This window comes from Caretta caretta, chromosome 2 (genome assembly GCF_965140235.1).
Source record: "Caretta caretta isolate rCarCar2 chromosome 2, rCarCar1.hap1, whole genome shotgun sequence".
NCBI classification, from domain to species: Eukaryota; Metazoa; Chordata; order Testudines; family Cheloniidae; genus Caretta; species Caretta caretta.
Window position 1 is genome coordinate 104,722,075 of NC_134207.1, and position 21,261 is coordinate 104,743,335.

A 21,261-nucleotide genomic window follows, 5' to 3' on the forward strand; every position below is an offset into this window, starting at 1 on the left:
AAGAATTAATGTAAATGAGGAGGGGGGTTAGGTTCCAGGGAAAAATTTTTTTTGCCAGACAAAAGACCGGCACGCGCACACACACACACAGTATAAGTTTTAAACAAACAATTTAATACTGGTACACAGCGATGATGATTGTGAAGCTTGGTTGAGGTGGAGGAGTCAGAGGGTGGGATATTTCCCAGGGAATAGCTCAGTGCTAAATGATGAACTAGCAATTGGCTGAGCCCTCAAGGGGTTCACTCGTTGTTAAAGTAGCCTCACACTGTACAGGGCAGCAGGAATGGAGAGAGGGGAGACAGCATGGCAGACAGAGACACACACTCTGTGTGTGTGTGTGAGAGAGAGAGAGAGAGATGCGCATTTCCCCTTTAAGTACGCTGACCCACTCTGAAGTACACTGCCTTGTTAAATTAATCAGCAAGCTGAGACCACAGCTGCTGCCAGGAAGCTCCCTCTGTCCTGAGCCCAGTCTTGTGTCCCCCTGCTCTATGGAGATGGGGTAAATGGGGGGCAGGAGCAGGGGGGAGGGGGACACACTAACATCAGCCCCCTTCTTCTCCTCCCCCTCCCCCAAGCAAGCAGGAGGATCTGGGAGAAGCTCCAAGGCAGGGCAGGAGCAGCACATGGCAGTGGCGGGAGGGACAGCTGAACTGCAGGCAATTGTTGGCCTGCTGGGCGGCTGCTGCACAGGGAACTTAGGGAAGCAGGGAGCTGATAGGGGGGCTGCCGGTCCTCCCTGGTTCCAAGCCCCCACCAGCTAGCTCCAACAGGCTGCTTTTCCTGCAAGCAGTGGACAAAGCAGGCGGCTGCCAAACGACGTTAGAAGGGAGCATTGTACAGCTTTAAACAAGCATGTTCCCTAATTGATCAGCAACGTAACAGCAAAACAACGTTAACTGGGACGACTTTAAGTGAGGAGTTCCTGTAGTCCTCTTCAAATAGGACTACGTTAGTGCAAAATAGGAACCTTTTAGTTCATGCCCACAGTGTCCACACAAGAGAGTTAAAGTGCAGTACTTTGATGGCACTGCTATTCACACCCCAGGAGTCCAAGCTGTGGGGCAGTGTAGACATGCCCTCAGATACACTGGTGTAAACTTGTGTAAAGTAAATCTGTTGTCTTCAGTGAAATTATACCAGTGCAGCTAAGATCATTGGTTGATCTTAAAGCACTAAAAGATGTTTTAAGGTGTGTTAAATATAATAAAGAAAACTGGATCAATCAAACGGGAAACTACCATTTTGAAAGTCTGATCACATAGTCTGAGACACAGGAAATACCACTCTTGATCACATTAAAGAAAGGGAAGAGACTGTTTTTTCACACTATTTTAAGCTATAAATAGCAAAGATTTTGTGTATTCAGTGTAACTTTTCCCATTTAAAAAACATTGTTTGTTTTTTTAGGAAAATTTTTGTGTTCCATGGGCAAAGTTAATAGGAAGTTGAAAACATTGGTGTACCTGTTACACTGACACCAAAAATATTATTTTGTGCATTGTTGTTGGTAAAATATTTCCTGTTCTCTGTTTCACTCATGCTTTTAACTCTAATGAATTATTTTAAAATAATAAATTACTTTATAAATGTTATCCCTACCACTTTTATTATTTAGTTAAATGCAGGTGATAAGCTGTGTGATCTTCATTTCAAAGCTTAACATATTGGATACATTTGGGGACATTTGCTTCACCATACGTGGGCCAAGTTTCAAAAGAGCTCGGCTTCTATTTCAGCACCTAAATAAGCACGCAGAGTGCTGAGCTCTTTTGAAAACCTGGCCACTTATTTAGGGGCCTAAATAAGAGCTATGTTCTTTTGAAAATCTAACGCTAGCTTTGAGAGCTACGCTCTTCTGAAAACCTGGTACTTAGTTACTAGATATATCTGATTCATGGTTCATAGCTTTGCAGTCTGAAAGTGATGAAAGTTCTCAGGGTGCTTATGAAAATGGTGATCAGTGCCCACTGCATGCTTTTTTCAGCATCCTACTCAGCTTCCTGCCTTAGCTCTAAAATTATCTCCTGACTATTCTGCAGAAGAGTACGATCAGCAGTTTTCTAGTGATTACATTTCGCAGTCACACCTCCATTTCATCTCACCTCTTCCGCCAGCCACTCACTTTCTAAGTTAACATGCTACGTTAGTCATATTAGCTGAAAACAATAAAATGAAGATGTAAAGCAGTGAGCTTTAATGTGACATAGAAAGCAGCTTTTACTGATAGCCACCTGACACATTTCGACTTGGAACTTCTGGTGAACTTTCATATCCGAGGCTGGCAAAATATGCATCTTTGCTATGTCTGCAAACTGATCATCGGATTACATAGGGAACCTGGGCCAAATCCTGTTGTGGGGTTGTAAAAAGGTCATAAAATGCACCGGGTCAGGTAACATAAGGTTAGAAAGAGGAGCTATTCTTCAATGAATTTGCAAGATAAGACAGGTGAAAGTGGGTGTGTGTGTGGGTGTGTGATCGACAGGCTAGGAGAGCTGTAGACCCTGGCTTGCAGAGGCCATTTGGAAAGCCACTGACTGACACAGCCAGCGCTCAGGACAGACCGGCAGCTAAACCCAGATAAACCAAAGCAGAAAGAGAAAGTAACCCTCACAGCTGCTTATGCACACAATTCAGCCCCATAGAAAGTCACTTTTAGTTAGTTCAGGGCCAACTCAGAAAACCAAAGAAACAACAGTTTAAATGTGCCTGCAGGCGGATGTAAATTGTATTTATATCCACTGTAAATCAACTTTTTGCTGCCAGAGCTGTGCAAAGGGGGCCTGGTGTAACTGTGAATTAGGCTCAAACTCTCAAATATATTAGAAATGATATTGTCAGCATTGACAAGCATTCTCCCCCATCTTCTTTTTATAGGCAGAAAGATTCCTGAAGGGTGTGTCGTAAAGTCTGCACTAATCAGGGCAGAATAACAAGGAAGGTGGAATGGCTTGGAGGGAATTTTTTCTTCACTTTTTTTTTTTTAACAGTGAAAATCTGAATTATGGTTGCTCATTTCTACACAATGTGCTGTTACAATTTATTTCATTTGGCTGCTATGTGGCTGAATGTTACTTTTGACATTTAACAGTGCAACAAAAAGCAGGCAAGGCTTTGTCAGACTCCTGTTTCCACTTAAACAGTGGATAAATTCATCTTAACTGGGCCATCAGCTCTTTTGTTACATTCCAGCAGCAGAATGTGTTCTAGAGCAGCAGGAGAAGTGGAATCTCACTTTTGAGCCTTTTTTCTCCAATATTATGCAGTTGGATTCCTCCCCACTGTCTGCCCCTCCAATGTATATTTAGCTCTAGTGCAAGGGCTTCCATACTTCACGCAAATGAGAATCCCATTAGCCACTGGTCAGGAGTCAAATAGCCACACCTCATTTGCAGATTGTGCTCACCTTGGCTTTTAATAAAGAGATTTGGACTTTGGACCCCACTGGTCTCAGTATGCAGCGCTCCATCTTGATCTGAATGGCCTCCCGTAAAGATCACTAAACTGGGAGGAGAGGTAGATACGCTGGAGGGTAGGGATAGGATACAGGGGGCCCTAGACAAATTAGAGGATTGGGCTAAAAGAAATCTGATGAGGTTCAAGAAGGACAAGTGCAGAGTCCTGCACTTCGGATGGAAGAATCCCATGCACCGCTACAGACTAGGGACCGAATGGCTAGGCAGCAGTTCTGCAGAAAAGGACCTAGGAGTTACAGTGGATGAGAAGCTGGATATGAGTCAACAGTGTGTCATTGTTGCCAAGAAGGCCAATGGCATTTTGGGATGTATAAGTAGGGGCACTGCCAGCAGATCGAGGGATGTGATCGTTCCCCTCTATTCGACATTGGTGAGGCCTCATCTGGAGTACTGTGTCCAGTTTTGGGCCCCACACTACAAGAAGAATGTGGAAAAATTGGAAAAAGTCCAGTGGAGGGCAACAAAAATTATTAAGGGACTGGAACACATGACTTATGAGGAGAGGCTGAGGGAACTGGGATTGTTTAGTCTGCGGAAGAGAAGAATGAGGGGGGATTTGATAGCTGCTTTCAACTACCTGAAAGGAGGTTCCAAAGAGGATGGATCTAGACTGTTCTCAGTGGTAGCAGATGACAGAACAAGGAGTAATGGTCTCAAGTTGCAGTGGGGGAGATTTAGGTTGGATATTAGGAAAAACTTTTTCACTAGGAGGGTGGTGAAACACTGGAATGCGTTACCTAGGGAGGTGGTGGAATCTCCTTCCTTAGAAGTTTTTAAGGTCAGGCTTGACAAAGCCCTGGCTGGGATGATTTAATTGGGGATCGGTCCTGCTTTGAGCAGGGGGCTGGACTAGATGACCTCCTGAGGTCCCTTCCAACCCTGATATTCTATGATTCTATGATCACAGAGGAACATAACCTCGCTGAGGTTAAGGGTGCTCACTTCCTACACTGAACTCCAGAGTTACAGTTGACCTGTAAACTCCATCTTGGTGCTACTGGTCACATGTGAAAAGGTAATTCTAAGAATTTAGGGCTATATTCTGGCACCTTAACTCTCACTGAGCAGTATCTCACTTAGCAAATAGTCCGACTGACTTCAAAGTACTGTTCAGCCTGAGTCAGGATGGCAGAATCTGTCCTGTGGTCTTTATCACTGAAGCTTCCTGAGCTGTCCGCTAAACTTTAGCATTTCAAGGGCTATCATCTGCCTCCCTTACATCTTGAGTATTCACACTGGTGTCACCTGTGTAAGTGTTATCAGGGTTGGACCATTAGGCTCTTCCAATTGGTTTAAAAGCCAAAAAGTAAAACTTCCATAAAGGAGATGAGGTTTCAAATTGTAAGGGTGAAATAACATAACGATTTGGTTTTGTTCTTCTGGAATGGCTGATCAGCATAATTAATCTAGCCCTGTGGTTGATGCTGAAGGGAATGCTGTTCTGGTGATTGCATCAGATAAACTATACACAAGAAAATGTATTTTGTAGGCTGTAGAGAAGGACTCTCTAAGTCTCTGAAGGAGAAGGCTGAGTAAGAGCTAAAATGGCTCAGAACAGCCAAGATCAAAACATGCTGTAAAGAGAGATGAAAAATGACATCCTGGGGTAAAGCCACATTAGCCTGCTTGCTGCTGATGGTAGAATAGGAGTAAAAGTATTGATGGTGTATTAGAAAGTAGCCATTGATTGGCCAAAGAAACCTTCATTAGAGCAATTTATAGCACACTTTGTGTGTTAGTCTGTCTAGAGCCACCAGACTCTGGAGAGAGAGAGAGAGAGAGGAAGAAAACCCAAATAAGAGAGGGGCTTATAGAAATCCCAGGGCATATAAATATTTATAGCATAGAAAGTGAATCTTGTGAACTAGTTAACAATAATTCCTGTGTTTACATGATGGAAAATATGCATGTTTGATTGTGATTCTAATCTCAATATACAACTTCAATCAATAAATATTCCTTTAAACCAATAACCCTCTTGAAGATTACATCCCACACTGGCTGTACAATTCTGCTTATATACAATAGGCTGCATAAATTATGGCTACTCCCATATTAATGCCTTTTTGGGCACTCTGCCCACAATTTACATTTTAATATTCACAACTCCCTGGAGGGCAAGCAGACAGAGAGAGGGATGCAAGCGTAATGTTAAATCTCTTGATGTACTATTTTACCATAGTGCAGAACAAGGGTGCCTGAATCCCACATCTGTATATTTATTAGGGCTGTCAATTAATCACACTTAACACAAGTGATTAACTCAAAACAAATTAACTCTATTTTAAAAATTAATCGCGATTAATCACAGTTTTAATCGCACTGTTAAACAATAATAGGATGCCAACTTAAATTTATTATAAATATTTTTTGGATTTTTTTCTACATTTTCAAATATATTGATTTCAGTTACAGCACAGAATACAAAGTGTACAGTGCTCACTTTATATTATTTTTATTACAAATATTTGCACTGTAAAAAAGATAAAAGAAATAGTATTTTTCAATTCACCTTATACAAGTACTACACCTTATACACTTCACCTTAGACAAGTACAAGTCAACCTCTTTATTGTGAAAATGCAATTTACAGATGTAGATTTTTCTCGGTTACATAACTGCACTCAAAAACAAAACAACATAAAACTTTAGAGCCTACAAGTCCATTCAGTCCTATTTCTTGTTCAGCCAATCGCTAAAACAAACAAATTTGTTTACATTTACAGAGATAATGCTGCCCACTTCTTATTTACAATGTCACCTGAAAGTGAGAACAGGCCAAGCATTCGTATGGCACTTTTGTCGCCAGTTTGCAAGGTATTTTACATGACAAATATTCTAAACCAGCATTGGGCAACCTGCGGCCCATGGGCCACATTCCTCCCATTAGGATAATCTGACTGTGGGCCGCAAGAAATTTTGCTGATGTTGACCGTCCGCAGGCATGGCCCCCCGAAACCCCAGTGGCTGCGGTTCGCCGTTCACAGCCAATGGGAGCTGCGGGAAGTGGCAGGCCTCTGGCAGCCACTGGGAGTTGCGGAGGGCCGTGCCTGTAGACGGTCAATGTCAGCAAAATGTCTCGTGGCCCACAATCAGATTACCCTAATGGGCCGCATGCGGGAATCAGGTTGTCCACCACTGTGCTAAACATTTGTAGGCTCCTTCATGCTTCGGCCACCATTCCAGAGGACATGCTTCTATGCTGATGACACTCGTTAAAAAAATAATGCATTCATTAAATTTTTAACTGAACTCTTTGGGGGGAGAATTGTATGTCTCCTGCTCTGTGGTTTTACCCACATTCTGCCATATATTTCGTGTTATGGCAGTCTCAGATGACGACCCAGCACATGTAGTTCGATTTAAGAACACTTTCATTGCAGATTTGACAAAACGCAAAGAAGGTACCAATATGATATTTCTAAAGACAGCTATAGCACTCAACCCAAAGTTTAAGAAGCTGAAGTGCCTTCCAAAATTTGAGAGGGACAAGGTATGGAACATGCTTTCAGAAGTCTTAAAAGAGCAACACTCCGATGCAGAAACTACAGAATCTGAGCAACCAAAAAAGAAAATCAACCTTCTGCTGGTGGCATCTGACTCAGATGATGAAAATGAATGTGCGTTAGTCCGTGCTGCTTTGGATCGTTATTGACCAGAACTTGTCATCAGCATGTAAGCATGTCCTCTGGAATGGTGGTTGAAGCATGAAGGGCCATACAAATGTTGAGCATGTCTGACACGTAAATACCTTGCAAAGCCAGCTACAACAGTGCCATGCAAACTCAATTCGCTAAACAACAAGGACTGAGTGGACTTGTAGTCTCTAAAATTTTACATTGTTTTATTTTTGAGTGCAGTAATGTAAAAAAAATTCTACATTTGTAAGCTGCATTTTCACAATAAAGAGATTGCACTACAATACTTGTATGAGGTGAATTAAAAAATACTATTTCTTTTATCTTTTCACAGTGCAAATATTTGTAATAAAAAATAATAATATAAAGTGAGCCCTGTACACTTCGTATTCTGTTGTAATTGAAATCAATATATTTGAAAATGTAGAAAACATATAAAAATTTTAAATAAACGGTATTCTATTATTGTTTAACAGTGTGACTAAAACTGTGATTATTTTTTAATCTCGTGATTAATCACAATTAATGTTTAATCGTTTACAGCCCTAGTATTTATATGTATTGACAAACTGACATGTCATGAAAACCAGTCACTTTTACCAATGTTACATTTATGTGCATCGTCAAACTTCCAACTTTAGTCATAGTGCATACAACTAAATATTATGCAGTGAGAACACCAATGAAGTTGGCATATAGGCTGTGAAACTGGAAAGCAGACCTTCACATCAGTAGGAATATTTTAAGAGAAAGACATTGGTGTTGCTTTTCTTTTCTAGGTAGGCTAAATCTTCTTTCCTCCATGCAGCAAAAAAGGAACATTTGCTATATGAGATGATCACAAGATCTCTTGATGACACAAGTCCCATTTCAGACCTAAATTAATCTATTCCAACTAACCAGACATCTAGTTCCAACTCAGAACTTTCAGACAACATCCCGAGTGCTCAAGCCACATTATTTTGGATTGCAACTGGGTCACACAGACAAAGGCAAAGGATTTGGAGACCATAAAGATCTAACAACAGGAAAGTTTTGTTTTAAAAAAAAATAAAAAAATAGAAAGAAAGCTCTAACTTGTTTCACATGTTTTTTAAAATCATATTTTGACTTGATTTACTCTTGTCAAAGTTGTATGATTTATTTTCTATCATAAGACATTAATCGTGTCTCTTAGAACTCTCTTCCCCCCCCCCCCCAGTATTCAAAGAAATGTGATATATACTCTCTCTTCATTATTAACAAGCACACCAATCAGATGTCCCTGGGCTATCCCTCCAGTTTAACAGAGTGCACATGTCTCTACAACATGTAGTATCTTGTCTTCATTTGAATATGTGTTGAACAACCTAATAGTTTAACAGCAGTTGAAAAGCATTTAGTAATTGAATTATCTGAAAGTACTTTCGACTCAGATAATGATGCTGTCTGAGAATATACACAAAATGAGATTATAGACTGAAATCCTGTGCCTAGATCATGTCTATTTGGATACTATGCCTACATATACACACACATCAGAGCCCTTAAAAACAGACACATAGAAATGTACAGGACAATCATGCTCAGTAATTGGAGAATTGCTTTGAAATTAACAAGATGAAATTCAGTAAAGACAAGTGCAAAGTACAGCACTCTGTGGAGGGAAAATCAAGTGCATAACTACAAAATGGGGAATAACTGGCTAGGTCATAGTACTGCTGAAAAGGATCTGAGGGTTATCATGGATCAAAAACTGAATCTGAATCAACAATGTGATGCAGCTGTGAAAAAGGCTAATATCATTCTGGGGTGTATTACCAGGAAAGTCATATGTACAACACAAGAGGTAGTTGTCCCACTCTACTCGGTACCAGTGAGGCCTTAGTTAGAGTATTGTGTCCGGTTCTAGGTGTTAAACTTTAAGAAAGATGTGGACAAATTGGAGAAAGACCAAACGAGAGCAACAAAAAGGATAAAAGGTTAAAAATAAAAATAAAAAAAAGCCTCCACATGTTTAGTTTTGAGAAAAGATTGGTGGGAGGACCCGAGAACAGTCTTCAACTATGTTAAGGGTTATTATAAAGAGTACTGTGATTTCAATTAGTCTCCATGTCCACTGAAGGTAGGACAAGAAGTAATGGGCTTAATCTGCAGGAAGGGAGATTTAGGTTAGATATGAGGAAAAACCTTCTAATTATAAGGATAGTTAAGCACTGGAATAGGCTTCCAAGGGAGGTTGTGGAATCTCTGTCACTGGAAGTTTTGAAGAACAAGTTGGACAGACATGTTGTCAGGGATGGTTTAGGTTTACTTGGTCCTGCCTCCGCGCAGGGAGCTGACTTTGATGACCTTTTGAGGTCCCTTCCAGCCCTACGTTTCTGTGTTTCTAGCACTGCTACTTGTGAGTAGGGAAAGCAACCAATCAGCTTTAAAGGTATCTGATTTCTTTCCCTAAATGGGGGCAGCAATCAAATGAACCCCGTAAATGAGCAATTTCTGATTCACACTGGTGGAAGCAAGACAGATCTCTTCAGTTTCCTCTATTAGTGGCCATCACAATAATACCTGAGATTAGAACTGGGCCCCAGGGCTGTGTACTGTTTCAGACAGTTGAATCCCATCACTCCGTAGAAGACCCAGCAGGCCAGATCCTAGTCTGTGTTAGTCTGCTTAATATTGTTTTTGGGGTGTAGAGCAGTCATAAAGCTGGCAAAAAGACAACCTTCCTCTATCCCGCCATCATAGAGGGGTTCCAGTAGCTATTACCCCAACATGCCTCTGACATAGAGGGTACAGCAGGGGAGGGGAGGGGAGGGCCTTGTGTGGGTGCTCCGGTGATCCCTGAATACCTGAGAGTAATTTATGCCAGAGCCTGGTTTATTCAGGGGTGAATAAACGTGGTTTAAAACTAGGTTTATTTCATATTCCCTCCCCCTTCCCTCTCCCTCCTCTAGTCTTTCGCCAAGCTCAGCTCGGCCATCCCAGGGACTCTGGGTCAATGACTGAAGTTACTCAAGACATACTTTGTAGGCCCAATAAATAGTAAAGCATTGTCATTCCCACCCCACCACTACCACCACCATAGCCATCTAGGCCCTGGTGTTTACAAATAGGTGAGGACAAATGCAGTAGGGGAAAATGGACGTAGTGCATGGGCCACATTGTCACCTGAGTGCTGTGCCCCAGTGGTGACTCATCTGTTTTTTGTTTTGTTGGTTTTTAAAACCTAGCCTTAGTCCTTCAGAAAATGTATCTTTTTCAAAATGAAAAAATTAAAAATAGATTAAATGACCTATGTGTTTTTTCAAAGATTGCTTCCTTTTCCCCCTCCCTTCTCTCAATTCCTAGAATGCTTCTGTATTTTCATTCCTCTTTCCTTAGTGAATATCTGTTGGCTGAGAGAAGAATTTTTAATGGGATGTCTTTAGGTTCTCCTTTGTTAATCACACAATGCTAGTTGTCAGCTAAGCAGAGGCAAAAAAGAAGCCACAGTTTACATAATCCCTACAATTATTGAAAGAGCACAGGTTGGTTTCCTATGTAGTGGTGCTGCTGTGCACATAAACGACTTAAAGGGTCTAGAGTGCTCAGGTACCTTTCATTTCTGCGGCACTGCTTCAGTTCTGCCCCAAGATGTTACAATCTGAGGGTTGTTTGGTGACCATTAGGAATGAATTGGTTAATACAGTTCCTAGTGGAAAATGTCCACATCACGCACCATCTCAAAAAGCACTTTTGTTGAGAATCTCAGCAGAGAGTCCAAGAACTGAATGGGCCTGTAGACTGAGCTATTGTCTTAATCGCTAGAACTGTTAGTCCCTCCATGAGAGAGCTGAGACACCCTGACAGAGTATTGTGAGGAAGTTTGCATTCTCTCTGCAGCTGTTATATAGTAAAGCAGGAGATGTCAAGCTTTAGGGAGAACAATTTGTCACTTCTCACCAGCACTAACTTTTGCTTAAAAATCAAAACTTGGGGTGAAATCCTAGGTGTATTGTAGTAACAAAAATATGCTTAAAAGGTAAGTAAAAGTGGGTCCAAATTGATAACCATTTCTAAATTAGTGAGAATTAAGAGACTTCTAGACCAGTAGCAAATGAGATGACAAGTGTGGTATCTTCTGGAGGGATGTCTGATTCTCTGTATCAGGGTTGTTCTGTTTGGATCAAGACTACTTGATGAGAGAGCTTTTCAAAGGCACATATACCATTTAGCTGCCCATCTCAATCACAGACGTTAAGAAGGCACCATCATGATTATCTAGTCTGACCTCCTGCACATTGCAGGCCACAGAACCTCACCTACCCACTACTGTAATATGTCCATAACCTCTGGCTGAGTTACTGAAGTCATCAATTCTTGATATAAACACCTCAAGTTACATAGAATCCACCATTTACTCTAGTTCAACTAGCAAACATCCCAGGCCCCATGCTGCAGAAAAAGGCAAAAAAAAACCCAACCCCAATATCTCTTCCAATTTGACCTGCAGGAGAATTTTGTCCTAAAATTCTTTTACGCTCCTTTGAAAATGCCAGCCTAAATTGTCACTAGTGGTGAGACATTTATTCCCAAAATTCAAGAATTTTCTGTGTGTAAGTGATGAAAAAATTATGTAGCTATTTTTAATACAGTATCCAAAATTTGTAAATAGGTTCCAGACGAATACATCATATTCTGCACCTTGAACGGTGGATGTTTTGTTTGATATGCTCTATCAAACCAAGAGCAAAATAAATATATTATAGGGCAATAAATGTCTGGATTGTTAATACATGTGTGGAAATGTGACTTGATTAGGTTACAGTTAATAAGGATAAACATCTGTATAATTGAAATGATTATATTTTCTCTGTTCATTTGTGTTAATAATGAAAAAAAAAAGGGTTTTTTAAAAAACCATCTGGATTGCTAAAATGTAAAAGCAAACAGACTTGTTAGAATTGTCTATATATGTATGTACATATATGTACATTTTAAAAGCTTTTAGGAACCCTCTCGTAAATGTGCATGATTTATTATTTTTCTTCAAAGTTTGATATATTAACTTTTTACCTTCTAAGAAAAACCTTTCAGTTAAATCCAGGCTTGCAACACTAACTGAAATATTTCTCCCACATTCAAACCCACACAGAAGGCCATTGTCTTAAGCCTAGTGACTTGATATGATGTCATAAATGCTTGTCTTTCTGAGCAAGAATTGGAAGTAGCTTTGATTTATTATAGCCAGTGCTGCTGCCAACACATGGTTCTCAGACTTTCACATTAAATGAAATGACATAATGACACAAGTCCAGCAGCCTAAGGTGATATCATCATCAAGCCATTTAAAAACAATTAGCACAGTTACTATGTTTGTCAGATTAATTTAGAACTTTGAACATTTTCATATTTTAGTATTTCAAATTATGGACCGTCCAATATCATCAGTAGACCAATCTAGTGCATTATATAAAAGCAAGTATTTTTAAATAATTAAAAATGATAAATCAAATATATTTATCATTCCTTTGCACAGTAAGAACCTGATCTTTGCAAAGGCTTGGGATTACTCAAGTGAGTAAAATTACTCCCATGCACTAGTCTTTGCAGGATCAGGCATCATGTTTGTTATTTTGTCTTTTATAAACTGTGATCTCATTGTGGTAATTTGTTAATGGTACGTTTCAGAGTGGAGCAAATTCAGTTTTTAATTTTTCATTGTAATGAGCTGAGAGTCTGCAGTGCAGAGTGTTATCTCACCACCACAAAGCAGCCCTAAAACAGCATGCTTATTGACATTTGAGACGGCTGTATTAAATTAAAAAATAGTCCTGTTCATGCTAATAGTGCTGATAGATTCTGAACAGCTGCAGGGCTTTTTGTTGTTTGTCATTTTAACACTGTTTTGTAGCTAGAATCGCAGTGTCTCTTTCAGCTTGGTGTCATTTAAAGAAGACATTTGAGCTGATAGCCAATTTTAAATATTTGACCTGATAGTTTAAAGTAGATTGGGTTAATACTGTTTTCTGTTAAATATTAACTCCAGAGCTATTAATCATATTCTTGGTATCACATGGCTTCTCTCCACACATAATATGGGGAATCTTATGTCACATGAAGCAAAACAATCTAAGAGTCATAGGAGTCCCAAAACTGAATGACAGAGGCCCAGCAATTAGCTTAATGGAAAATTATGCCTTCTGAAGGGTGCATTTGAGACTTAGTACCAGGTATCTGGCCTCAGGTTGGTTCTAAAGGTTGGAAGTTAGCATGAATATAAGACATAAGGTAAATGGTGTTAGACACATCATGCTTTACCACTGCTCTCCTGTTGGCTGTTGACCTGCCACAGCCATGGCAAAGGAATGCACTGGATTGGTGCCTAAGCTAGAAGAAGATGTCTTCATAATGCAATATTTATGGGGCCAGGCTGCTTGTGTAAACTAGTGTGGCTCCATTGGGAATGTCTAGATTCTATGCTGCAGCTAGGGGTGTGTGATTGCCAGCATGGGTAGACAGACTTGTGCTAGTGTGCTAAAAATAGCAGTGTGAACGTAGCGGCACAGGTGGTGGCTTGGGCGAGCTGCCTGAGCTCCATCCCAGGGAGTCGGCAGGGTTGAACTCGGGTGGCTAGCCTGGGTTTCCACCAGGGCTACAACGTCCACACTGCTATTTTTAGTGTGCCAGCTTAAAGTGAGCTAGTGCCATGCTGGGAATCACATCTCCCAGCTGCAGTGTAGACCTATCCAAAGACATCTGTGGAGCTATGCTGTTCGCTTGACCCAAATAAAGGTCATGAAAGGACAGTAGGGATGGGGATATCCATTAGCCGGTATGTGAGGCCCTTCTTAGCCTTATAATGTGACAAAGCAAATACTTGTAACTTGTTTGTGGTCTAAAGAAATGCTCTGGTTTCCAGGATAATAAACTGATTCCACAAACAGAGCATCCTGTGATAAAACTAGAGACAGGCCAGAGAGAAGAATAAATGCCCTTAATTAATTTTTTGAGGATGTGCATAAAATATATGAGACCTGATCGTCCCCTGTGTATTCATTTGCAAAATGAATGCAAAACACCATTCTTCTGACCAGTAGCCTTTTATACCAGCTTTGCACAGGTGCAAATCACTCACAGAATGGCCACGCAGTGGAGAATCAAAGCCACGGTTTCTTCTAAACTCCATCTGAAAAGTATCAGCTGCTGTATGTTACCAGCTTTTGCTATTCCACTTGACAGCGTTACATATGCTGGACAGAAGCAGATACTGGATGGAATGTCACAAATACACTGCAGTATGTCTTAGTGTAGCAATCCGTGGCACATCTGTCCTCTACAAGGCAAGTAATATAGCCATCCATTCCTATAAAGAGACTAAGGCCTGATAAGAAAACTAACTGTAATAGTTTTCATCAGCTCCTTTCTGCAGACACACTCATCTTTACAAATGTGATTCTAGCTCTTCTTCTAGCTCTTTCCTTGAAAACAAAGATCCCACAGGGCCTAATTCTCTTGTCTTGTACCTAGTGAAGATATTTATACATCTGTAGAAGTGGAGTAAATGCTACTGTCGTTATTTGGTAGAATTTTTTACTCTCATTTTACACACGTGTAAAAGACTTGTAAAAGGTGCAAGGCAGTGGAGAATCAGGCCCGCATTCTTTAGCAATTTCAGCATTAATGCTTTTTTTCCCTCTCCCAGTACAATACCTGTATTAGTAATGATATTAGCAGATAAACAGTATTTAACACAGAGGACCTTTTTATTACACTGGAAAAACACTTTGGGGGATTTAATAGACAAGATTTAGCTGAACTAGTTCAGAAACCTCCAACTACATGTCCAAGTAGCCACTATTTACCTAGAGACATCATAAATTAAGAGGTGCACAAAAGTTGGTGTAACTGACATCAGTAAATCTGTGTAAGTTGCTGTGGCTTGCATGCTAATGGAGGTGGAGGAAGTGGGTTTGTAGCAAGAAAAGCAACAAACGGGGTGTAAGATTAAGCAGGACCCAGACTTTGTCTTTTCACCTTCTTACATCATCCCATTGGTTACTTTTCCGGCTACAAACTCACTCTTGTGCCACACTACATCCTGTAGATTACACCTACTCATCATTGTGGGGCCTGATCCACCTCTGTATTACTCCAGTTGTATACCAGTGTGACTCCACTGAACACAAAGTTAGCATGTCTCTGTCGGCTCATTCAGAACTGCCTTACATCAGTTGTCTGACAGTGCAGTAAATGGAGTTACACCAATGTAGAGCTGGAGTAAACCAGTGGTGAATCAGGCCCACATTGAGGGCTGAATCCTTTCCCCCGTTCAGCTACTGAGACAGTGCAAAGCAGCTGGAAAGCCAGAAAAGGGCAGCCAAGGATTCCCTTTAGACCACATCCTCAAGTTGTGCAAAGCTGAGATAGCCAGCCTCCCACACACACTTCTGTATAGGAGGCATTTTGAGGGCCAAACCTTCAATTGCACAGCTACAGGCTGTTCTAAATTATTCTGGGGGCCTTTTCAGCCCCAGGCTGGCCCAGGATCAGAAGAGTGGAAAGCCACCCTCCTCAGATGTAGCAGCGATAAGTTTGTTGCAGCTGAAGACTGAAGCCAGACTTATCAACACATAACTTTCCCCACCATTCACTTTGCTACTGAATATGACCTTGACTGAGTGGCCCCTTTATAAATGTGCTGAAGATGGAAACAAGGAAATATACATATTGCTAAGTGAGGAAGCAAAGGTGTGCACTGCGAAGGGTGTGAAAAAGAACAACCTGAGGTAATAGAACAGTGGTGGGCCACTCGCATCAGGATATTCTGATTGCAGGCCGCCAGACATTTTGCTGACATTGACTCTCCGCAGGCACGGCCCCCCACAGCTCCCAGTGGCCGTGGTATGCCTTTCCCTGCCAATGGGATCTGCAGGAAGCGGCGGTCAGCATGACCCTGCGGCCTGCCACTTCCCGCAGCTCCCATTGGCCAGGAATGGCAAACTGCAGCCATTGAGAGCTGGAGGGGGGGAGGGGCCATGCTGGCAGATGGTCAATGTCAGCAAAATGTCTCACAGCTCACAATCAGATTACCCTGATGGGTTGCATGCGGCCCATGGGCTGCAGGTTGCCCACCATTGTCATAGAATCAGTATTCCTCAATGCTTCGCCCACCAGCCCCATGTGCCACCATTCAACATCATAAGATTCATAGGGTGTGTCCAGACCGCAAGGTGGGAAGGTCCCAGAGGCTGGGCTGCAGTCCGAGTCAGAATGTCTACACTGCAGTTAAGCAGCCTCATGAGCCCGGGTCATCTGGCATGGGCCAGCTGCAGGTGTCTAATTGCAGCGTAGACATACCCATAGACTCATAGTTTTAAATGAATGAGATACTGCAAGGGTTATTGAGCACTGAATTGTCAGTGGATTAATTTGGAATTACTTAGCACAGGTGTTTCTATAACTGTGATATATTGGGAAAATTCAGTATTCAGCGATCCTCGTATTTCCAGCTGTGCCAGGCTTTGTGCTAGGACAGTGAACCTAATGTAAAACACATGAGGATCTTGTGAAAGGTATTTTCTTACAGTCTCTATGCTTCTCTGTTTATTGAGGTGTGTTTCTTTGGTCTTGTGTTTTCATAAAGGGCATAATCTGGGTTTTATAAAGCTGTCCTTGAACCTGGAATCTCCTTCCCTGCAACTAGTACATTCTGAACCATGCTAACTAGCATGCAGCATGTGAGCAGGTGAAAATAGGAGAAGGAGGAATCTGATGACAGTCCATTATCCGTAACACATGCATCTTGAATGGCACTCGTGCATCTGTTATGTATTTAAGCATGTTTTTACTAGTAGCCCAAGAAATCTTGAAGCAAGTGTTGCAAGCATCTGTGTGTAAAACAATATAGAAGGAGCAAAATTAACAAGGGACTAGAAGGTTATAAAACAAGGGTAGCAAAGTGCATTCACCAGAAGTAAAAATTGAGAGCATTAAAAGAAGTTAACTATAGCTAATATATGCACGCATATTAAATGGACTAAAAGCTCTTTTAAAGGTTCAAAATCCTCAAACACATGCATACACTTGAAACTGAATTGTTAGATCACAGTACCCAGAGATATTTCATTGGTATCTACTCTACCCTAGCAGACTAGTTATTTTTATACCCTAACAGATATCCCATGATATTGTCATAAATTGCTAGCAGTGCCTAAGAGCTATGAAAGTCTCTGCAGGCTTTTATTAGGGCAAGAAGATAAACCCTCACATGAATCCAAAATCACTGCTCTCTGTATTTAAGTTTGGGTCTGCCTAGAATAAATATGTTTATTCAAACTCCTTGAAGTCATTTAGGCCCAGATTATTAAAGGTGTTTAGGCATTACTGTGCTCAGCATTGCAATGCCTAACTGATTTAGAAGCTCAAATCTCATTTTCAAAAGGGATTAAGACACTTGGGAGCAAAAACCCCATTGATAGTCAATAGAATTTAGGCTCTAAGTGCCTAACTCCCTTCTGCAAATGAGATTTAGACTACTAAATCAGTTATGTGTTGCAGTTCTGAATGCTTAAATACCTTTAAAAATCTGGGCCATAGAGGCCTACCTGGCCCTTCTAATTTATAGTTCATCTGATCTAGGAAGTGGGAGTCTTTTCCCTGTCAACTTCATGTGTTGCTGGATATCCAGGAAAGGCAAAGTCCTCTCTCCCCTCTGAATTGCCTTTATTAGAGAGAGGCTCAAGATTTTTTTTCATGCTCAAAGGTCTGCTGAAGTAGCAAATTCCATGCCAGTCACCCTTCATGTTTCAGAGCAGAGCGTTCTCTCCATGACTGACAGGTACAGCCTCTTCAGCACACCTTTGGGGCAGGAGATGGAGGAAACAATTTGTCCATAACAGGAGCAGGTTTCTTCTTGGTATGCAGAGTCCGGACTAACATTCTCCCAGAGTTGGCATTGGTAGTTTGGATACAACTTGTGATCTCTGGGAGCTCGCTCCAACTTGTTGAATATTTTACACCCATTGGCTGGGTAGCAGGAAGCAGAGATTAAACACAGTTATGTAAAAGAAAAAATAAATGAGATTCCTGGTCTTTCCAAAAAAAAAAAAAGCCTTATAATCAAAAACTCCTTGTCCATAACAATATTGTAATTTATCTTTGCAATTTTATTTCTGTTGAACTCTGAAAGCCCCATCTCTACCTTATTATTCTTGAGTTTACCAAATGTGGAGACATTTATCAAATGGGCCATCAGTAGCACTAGAAATGCAGTAGTACATCCAAGTTAAAATTTTTGCTTTGATTACTACAAATCCATGGAGCCCTTGGGTCCAAGGCTTCTACTGCAGCACAGCTATTTGCAAATAGATTTTTATAGCACATTAGTGCTGAAGGAGAGTCCAAAGAAAATAGTCCTTTTCAATATTAAAACCAGCTGTGACTTTCTTGAGCTGATGACTCATTCATTTTTTTTTATAGGGTGGGAGAACTAAGCAAAAGACACAGAGAGTCTTATTCAAGACGTTGTTTGTTTTGCAAAGGGTATCCTAGCCACAAGCCAACTTGATCATACCAATATGCAACTCATGTTTATTTAAAACTTTTTTTCTCTTAACAGTTCCAATTATAAAAACAGAACCCAGTGATGACTATGAGCCTGCTCAAACCTGTGGACCAATGAACCAAGGATTAAACCCTCTCTCTAAACCATACTACAGCCAGCAGATCATGATGCCTCCTGATCCTGGTTCGTGCCTTGTGGCTGGCTTCACTTCCTGTCAGCAGAGAAACACTGTGATGTCATCTTCCCCCAACTCAAGCCCCAAGCTGCATGATCTTTCATCTTCTGCTTACAAGTGCATCACCAACCCGGGCCACAGTCACCTAGGACTTCAGCAGCCCGCTGGAGGTGTCCCCACCATACAGGAAGTGCCAAGGTCTATAGTTGTGCACCCAAGTTCTCCAGAGCAATCATCTCTCATCATGCTGCAGCCGCAGGTGAGTCAACATCTGAGCAGTAGCTGTTCCCTTGGTTACCAACAAACACTCTATCCCAACAGTCCCTCTTCTCCAGTTCCGTCTGTTACCCAAGAGCCAACCTATTTGCAGTCCTGCAGTCCAACTCACTCATCCATAATGGGTCAACAGCAGCACCAACTGCCGAAGGTTCAAAGAAATGAGTCTCCAACAAACCAACCACTGTCATTGCCAGAGTTGCATGAGGACAGTAATCATAATTTGGCCCCTATTCCTGTAATGATCAAGCGAGAACCTGAGGAATTGGACCAGTTGTACCTGGATGATGGTAAGTCTTCCACAGCTGTAGAGGTTTGCATTCAACCATATTGCTATATCAGTGAGTTCTTTTAACCCCCTTCAGAATTCTGATGGAAGAAAGTGCAAATTAACAGCTTTGTGGAATGGTGCAGAATTTTGCTCTGATGTTCTCTGTCTGAGAAAGAGTTCTTTAATTTTGTTTGCAATAACGAAACTGTATTTTGAAGCATTAAATGCTGTTAGTCACTGTAGAGCTAGCTGCATGACCAATAGCTACATTGCAATAATCTTAACCATATGGTCTTGGTTTCTGCCTATGCCAGTGACCTGTGGAATGGCAGTGAAAACATATTTAACATTGTCCTGTTCGTAATGCAATGAAACTTCAGATACACAAATCTGCTAACTGGAACTAAATAATAAACTGCTCTATTTCAGCTGAGAGAACTCAAATTAAAAACTGAGGCATGTCCTTCAGCTGATGGCTTTTCAGTCTGGTGGCATCTGCAGTTAAGACTTTTTTCTTTAGTTCCTACTATAGATTTGTAGCCGATGTTTTTTTAGTTTGTAAGATTATATATATATATATATATATATATATATATATATATATATATATATATATACCCACTAACATGTACCACTCAACTGTTAAAATGCTGTGATGAACTTGTCAGACTTTGGTTTCCAAAGATTTATTAATGAAACATAATAAAGAGGGTAATCTGGAATTTGATTATATGACCTCCCTGAACTGTGATTTAGCACTTACCACTAAGTATCCCAGTAGTCTTCTGAACCTTCACCTTAATGCAATATGTGATCTCCCTTTCAATAGCAATATATTTGTATATAATATTCTATGCTATTTTGAAAATGAATGTCTGTATTGAAACTACAGTAATTGGTACCAAGGAGCTTCTAAATATGATTGTCTTTCAGGGAGAAATTATAACAAAAGACAATTAATTTTACTTTTTAATATAATTTTGGGGACAGTTATTCATTTGATTTCAAACTGCATGATACTTGCTGAATTAGGATAAAAAAATTAGTATTTTTGAGTTTGAATAACAGCATTTTGCTTTTCAGTTCTGGGAAAACATCTTTCCTTAATAGAGATCCTAATCAGTTACATGACAGACAAATCGAAGGAATTTTCCTAATTAGGAGCACAGTTCATTAAAGTTTTACATGGCTGTTACACAACTTCACTGCATTTCTTTCTATGCTGAGGACAGGCTAGTCTTCATATAGACATTATCCACTTTTTCCACATGCATACTGCTATGAGAAACAAGATTAAAGCTGATGCAACCCCCAAAATGAAATAAACAAGAAGTAAAGTGCCCCAATCAAATGAAAGATTGATAGAAAACAAAGATTACCCAGGGTGGGACTGCTCACAAGACTAACAGCTAGGATCTATATATAATAATCTTGGAGATTCAATCCATATCAGTAGCCACCATGTAACTATGCCTCCAGAAAAGCAGCACATTACCCCTCCACAAATTATACCCATCATCCCCGCTCTTCCTTTTTTGTTTAATGCAATTTATTTATTTTACAACTAATAAAAAAATTAAAAGGATCATTTTGGAAGAGAGAAATATCGGAATATCAGAACTCTCTCATTCTAGGCCACACTGATAGGCTGGGCAATTGGTGCAGTCCCACTGGGAGAACCCCCCCTCAGCATTCAGAAGGGTTCTCTGCTGCTCCCCATTGGAGGGCCATGGTTGGGGCTCGGGAATGTTGGATGCAGGGGTGCACAGATCCACTAGCCAGAACTGCCCCCCCCAGTGAAGAGGAGCATAGCAATCTCAGAACCTGCTACAGCTCCTAGCTTGCAGTAGATGTCACAGGGCTACTCTGTTGATGCTCTGTGTTCTGGAAAA

At 40.8% G+C, this 21,261-nt stretch overlaps 1 protein-coding gene across 3 annotated transcripts in view; it reads left to right on the forward strand.

Moving 5' to 3' along the window:
• The window catches only part of NFATC1 (nuclear factor of activated T cells 1), a 146,623-nt gene that overhangs the window by 89,656 nt on the left and 35,706 nt on the right, over positions 1 to 21,261 (forward strand). For 2 of the 3 annotated variants that reach the window (XM_048840041.2, XM_048840042.2), the window contains exon 9: positions 18,702 to 19,388. In XM_048840041.2, the coding sequence (XP_048695998.1) occupies positions 18,702 to 19,388 (687 nt within the window). The remainder of the gene's footprint in view (positions 1 to 18,701; positions 19,389 to 21,261) is intronic. The other variant, XM_048840043.2, reaches the window with a different exon arrangement.